The sequence below is a fragment of the Hylobates moloch genome, unplaced genomic scaffold, assembly GCF_009828535.3.
Source record: "Hylobates moloch isolate HMO894 unplaced genomic scaffold, HMol_V3 SCAFFOLD_1, whole genome shotgun sequence".
Taxonomy (NCBI): domain Eukaryota; kingdom Metazoa; phylum Chordata; class Mammalia; order Primates; family Hylobatidae; genus Hylobates; species Hylobates moloch.
In genome coordinates, this window is record NW_026652276.1 from 213,591,271 (window position 1) to 213,597,270 (window position 6,000).

General features: G+C 44.4%; 1 protein-coding gene across 1 annotated transcript in view; it reads right to left on the minus strand.

Annotated features, from left to right (window-relative positions):
* The window catches only part of PLXNA4 (plexin A4), a 527,428-nt gene extending 523,982 nt beyond the window's left edge, over positions 1–3,446 (minus strand). The window contains exons 1-2 of the mRNA XM_058426830.1: positions 3,284–3,446; positions 1,228–1,343 (exon numbers count right to left, since the gene is read on the minus strand). Coding sequence (XP_058282813.1) covers positions 1,228–1,285 — 58 coding nt within the window. The 5' untranslated portion in view covers positions 1,286–1,343; positions 3,284–3,446. The remainder of the gene's footprint in view (positions 1–1,227; positions 1,344–3,283) is intronic.
* Positions 3,447–6,000: the final 2,554 nt, after the last annotated feature.

Sequence of the window (6,000 nt, forward strand, 5' to 3'; positions counted from 1 at the left end):
ATATATGATGTGCATGCCCTGTCCAAAATTAAAGATGATGAATCAATATCTGAGAGGCAGAGAAAGTGCTTTATTAGGACCTTTGACAAAAAGACACCGTTTCTGGCTCCCAGTGGCAGACTCTGAACCATGGGGAGGTTTGGTTCTGAGTCTCCTCATCTGACAAAAATCTCAAGGCCCACCTCCCTCTCTCTCTCATACTTCCCAAACCAACTGCCAACGCTGTGTGCCCAGCTCAGGTACAGGTCAAGAGAGATGGGCACAGCTGAGAGCCTGAGGGTATTGGAGAGACCAACAGATGTTTCCCCTCCGGTTAGGACCACACCCAGTGGCTCTGGGTCAGGAAGCACTGGGATGCCTTCTCAGGTGTGTCAGCTTAGTTTGCAGAGCTGAGTGTGGGCCACAGGGGCGAGCCACCTGTTACTAAGGATGCCCATTAAGAACTTACATTGTAACCAGATGCCAAGTTTCATGCAGCCGCTTCCTTTGCCCTCATTTCATGGTCCCAGTCTGATATGGTTTGGCTCTGGGTCCCCACCCAAATCTCATCTTGAATTGTAATCCTCACAATCCCCACATATCGAGGGAGGAGCCTGGTGGGAGGTGATTGGATCATGGGAGCAGTTTCCCCCATGCTGTTCTCATGATAGTGAGTTCTTATGAGATTTGATGGTTTTACAAGTGTTTGACAGTTCCTCCTTCATGTGTGCTGTCTCTCCTGCTGCCTTGTGAAGAAGGTGCCAGCTTCTCTTTCTGCCATGATTATAAGTTTCCTGAGGCCTCCCCAGCCATATGGAACTGAGTCAATTAAACCTCTTTTCATTATAAATTATTTCTTTAGAGCAGCGTGAAAATTGACTAATATACAGTTTCTATAAGAATACTAGGAGAGTATCTTAGGCAGCTGTGGCTGCTATGGCCCACTGGTAGGGGCTCATCTTATGTGTAAGGAAATTCAGATGTAGAATTGTTGAATGCATGAAACTAGGCTGGAACTAGGACCCAATTCCCAAGCTGCTGCCGGTTCCATAGTCTCACAGACACAAGTCTAAGAGCACAAAGTGATGTGCACACATAGGGTGGCATTACCATCAAGGGAAGCGAAAGCAGTGAGAGCTACAATGATTGGTCAGAGCAGTGAGGAAAAGAACAGGACTGTAAAGACAGAGGAGCCAGAGACAGGCTTGATTAGCAACTCAGGTCTGAATTTTGTGCTTGAGCCAGTACCTTGAATTCCAAGGTCAGAAGGTTTTGTGTGGATCTGAGGGGTCGTGGACGTTTGCATTCCTGCTGCTTGCCACCCCAGCGGCTGGCCTGATTTCCATTTCTAACAGTGGCACTTGCTGTGGAGGTACAGTATATTATGGACTAATTAAGGCTGTTAATGATAGTGGCAATCCATTAAGTGATCTACGGTATTATTCTGATCTTGCTCTGTCACCTCCTTTCATCAGGCCATTAAGGTGACAAGCTTCATAGAACATGCTAATCTCCCCTCTGTCAGTCCCTTGGTGTTTTTTTCCCTGGAAGAGCTATGGACTCTCTGGGGATGAGTCATCCGAGGATACAGCTGAAGGGCTGGACTCACCAAGCTCTTCCTCCACCCTCAGTCTCTTCCACCCAGAACACCTGGGTTCATGCGAAGTCTCTTTTTGTATTCCCTCCCTGTTATGGACTGAATGTTTCTGGCTTCCTAAATTTCCTATGTTGAAGCCCTAATCTCTGATGTAATGGTATTTGGAGATGGGGCCTTTGGGAGGTGTTTAGGTTTAGATACGATCATGACAGCAGGGTCCAAGTGATGGAATTAGTGTCCTTATGAGAAGCGGAAGAGAGACCAGAATGCTCTCTCTGCCCTGTGAGGACACAGTGAGGATGGTGGCCATGTGCAAGCCAGCAAGAGGGCCCTCACCAGGAACCAATCCAACTGATATCTTGCTCTTGGCCTTCCTAGCCCCCAGAACTTTGGGAAATGAATGCCTGTTGTTTAGGCCACTCAGTCTGAGCCCTACTGGTGGGCTCATCTTATGAAAGAGGAAATTGAGATGTAAGGTTTTTGAATGCATGAAACTAGGCTGGAACTAGGACCCAATTCCCAAGCCACTGCCGGTTCCACAGTCTCACAGACACATGGCCACACATATGAACACACACTGTCATACACTAACACATGCTATCATATACACACACATGCACTCACACATACACCAACATACACACACATGCAGCCACATACATATACATTCACAAACACATGCTGTCATACACTCACAAATACCCACATGCTATCATATACACACACACACTCACACATACACCAACATACACACACACATAGTCATGCACATATACACTCACAAGCACACATTGTCATACAATCACACTATCATATACACATATACACTCACACATGTACTTACATGTACACACAGTCGCACATATACTCACATGTATATTCATGAACACACACACAGTCACACATCTACTCACATATATTCACACATGCAATTACACACATATACACTCACAAATACTATCATGTGCACACATATACACTCACAGTCACACACATACACATACACTCAAAATATACACTCATAAACATACACTATCATATACACACATACACACACATACACTCACAAACACACACATCCACATTCTCCCATATATACTCATGAACACACACTGTCATACACTCACACTCACACATACACTTACATACACATTCACACACAGTCACATATATACTCACATAAACACACAGTCATACACCCACAAACACACATATACTCACACACACAGTTATATATATACTCACATATACATCATGCACACACACAAACTCACAAACTCAGTGTCATATACACATATACACACGTATGCACTCACACATATACTCACGTACACACACACTTATGCATACATTCACAGTCACACATACACTCACGTACACCGTGTCACACACACATATGCATACACGTACACACTCACACATCGTGTATGTCCTTCTAAGCACAGATATGCTTTCCATTTCCAACAGTACCAATAATTCCTGATTACTGAGACTAGTGACTTACAGAACCTTCCCCTTTTCCAACTCTTACCAATTTTTCAGTGACATAAAATATAGAATTTGGCCATTTCCCATGGGGCTTCAGCCAAGGGATGTCACTAAGAGTTGTATCTCAGCTTTCCTCTGCCTTCACACTCTCAACAGTAATGCTGCTCAGTATCCCCAGTGATCCCTAATGAGGGGGCTCCTCCACCCAATGCTTTTTACCTTTTCGGGGTATTTAAAGCAGAAGCATTCAAGGTTTCAGTCCCCATGTTCCCTCCTCAATCCAGCTCCAGAGGGGAAATACTGGTCTGATTGGGCTGTGTCCCAAAATGCTGACTGGGCCACGCTACTAGTGGGCAAGATCTCCATGTGGTCTGCATCTCATGATTAGACTGGGGTTCTGGGATGCATTGAAACTCATCTCATGATTAGATCGGGGTTCTGGAATGCATAACCCCAGTCTAATCATGAGAATCCACCAGACAGACCTAAATTGAGGGGGATTCTACAAAATACATGACCAGCACTCTTCTAAGCTGTCAAGGTCATGAAAAACGAGACTGGAGGAGACTAAGAAGGCCTGACAGCTAAATGCCATGTGGGACCCTGGAGGGGACCCGGGAACAGTAGTAGAAGAGCTGGTGATATCTGAATGAAGTCTGTAATTTGGGTAACAGTACTGTACCAATGTTAATTTCCCTGCTCTGCCAATGGGATGAGGGGTACGCAAAAGGTTAACATTAGGGGAGGCTGGTGAAGAATACATAGGAACTCTCTACTATCTTGACAGCTTTTCTGTAAATCTAAAGTTCTTTCCAACTAAGACATTTAACTACAAAAAAAAAAAGCTAGGCCCAGCCTATATTACAATGTTCACTGCAAACATGCTGCTAGCACGGACCTGGTGGTGAGTTGCTCAGGGAAGGTATGCACTGTAGTCATGCACTTGCTGGTACCGTTTATTAGGTGCAGACATCCCAGATAAGAGCTGAGTTACAAGCATCCAAATCAACGACATTTTAATAAATAGTTTACATATATATATATGCACACATGCACACACACAGATGGCAATAAGAGATTTAGTCTAAGATCTGTGCAAAAAAGGAGTTTGCCTAGCAAAACAAATTAACATGTTGGGTTTTAAACTGTTGATATTTGGCATATAACCCATTGGAGTTTTGTTTTTTCTATTACAGCCATAAAAATAGTTTTTGGATAAAATTCGAATCACTTCTGCAGAGAGAAAAGACTTGGGTCCCACAGAACAGTTAGAGAATCACTAGTGCAGTCCTTTTATTTTATAGATGGGAGTGCAGACAGGCTTAACCAAGGTCACACAGCAAGTTAGGATGGGAACCTAGGTCTCCTGGTTTCTGGTTTTGAGCTCTCTGAACCTGACGGGTGAAGGACAGCTCCAGCAACAGAGCCTGAATCCCCGGGCAGCCTGGTACATCACTGCAAAACAGGCAAGGCCAGGTTGGCTGGGGCAGCCGAGAGCACATGGTCCCACAGCTCATGCAGATAGGGCTGGTCAGGAAGAACACAATGGCAACTCTGAAGAGCGAGTGTCGGGCAGCAGCTCTCTAAGGAGGCCACCACAGGCCGCAGGAGGGATTGGATGGGGGATAGGGTGTGAGGCAGCTGGTGAGTGAAAGACCACCTCCAAGAGGATGGAAGAAAACTCCAGGCCTCTGCAAGAGAAGGGAGCAGAGGTGCCAACACCTGGGTCCAGCTGCTCTATTGAGCTGCCTTTGTTGAAGGACTGAGTTAAACAGCAGATCTTGCCAAGGCTGCTGCTTCCTGCCATTCACACTGCCCCAGAGAAACCTTCCCTGAGCATCATGCAGTTTTCCTTTCTAGATAACTGTTATTCATAGGTAAGATTATCTGGCTTATTTGTTTAGCTGTATAGTGTCTGTTTTCCCCCATTCGAACATCAGCAACTTGCCTGTTTTGTTCAAGGCTGAATCCCAGCCCATAAAATAGTGCTTGGCACACAGTAGGCACTCGATAAATAGCTATTGTACAGATGAGTAAATGGACTCTTCCCACACCCAATGTGTCTCTGACCTTGTATTTTTCTACATCAGAGATATTCCTAGATCCATCTGAGAGTCCGTTTGTCAAGAAGCAGAGGCTGTGATGGAAAAGTGCTTTGCTGAGAACATCTCAGGCAGCATTTTTATTCTGCTTCATTTTCTCTTCCTAATGTGTGACAGGACGGCACCACTGGCTGCAAGCCATCCTGAGACCATGCTGCTTCCCTCTCGGGACTGTCACATCCACCACATCTGGTTTACAAGCCAAACACTGATATCCTGTCCTTGGGTAAACCCTAATATTCCTGTCAGATGGTTTCGCTGTCTTAGGAATTCAGCACTTACAAGGATGTTGAAAGTATAGCACAAAGCTAAAAGAGACTCGGAATTTCCTACATTGAACTGGGGACTTCAGCATCACAGACAGATGTTTTTGGCATAGTCTACTTGGTGTAGACCTCATAAACAAGCATCACACACAAACTGTCAGAGTTCTAAGTCCCTGCTATTTATGACCTTGGGCACGGGTACTGCCATCCTTCCTCCAGATTAAGAATGAAAGACACTCAAGAATAATGAAATAAGGGACTTGCCTTACCAGATTTCAAGATTTATTAGGTAGACCCATATTCTTGATAAAGAAGTGGCTTTTGGGTCACTGGGGATAGGATTAATTTAAATAAATGGTGTCAAGACAATTGTCTATCCACACAAAGATCCACACAATGGGATATCCAGGGAAATGTGTGAGTCACTACTCTCATCTCACATAAAAATATATTCCAAGTGCATTGAAGACTTAAATACAAAAAGCAAAAAATTTTAAAACATGTAGAAGATAAAATAAGATAGAGGAGTATTTTTACAAACTCAAAATCAGAAAGGGATTCTTAAAAC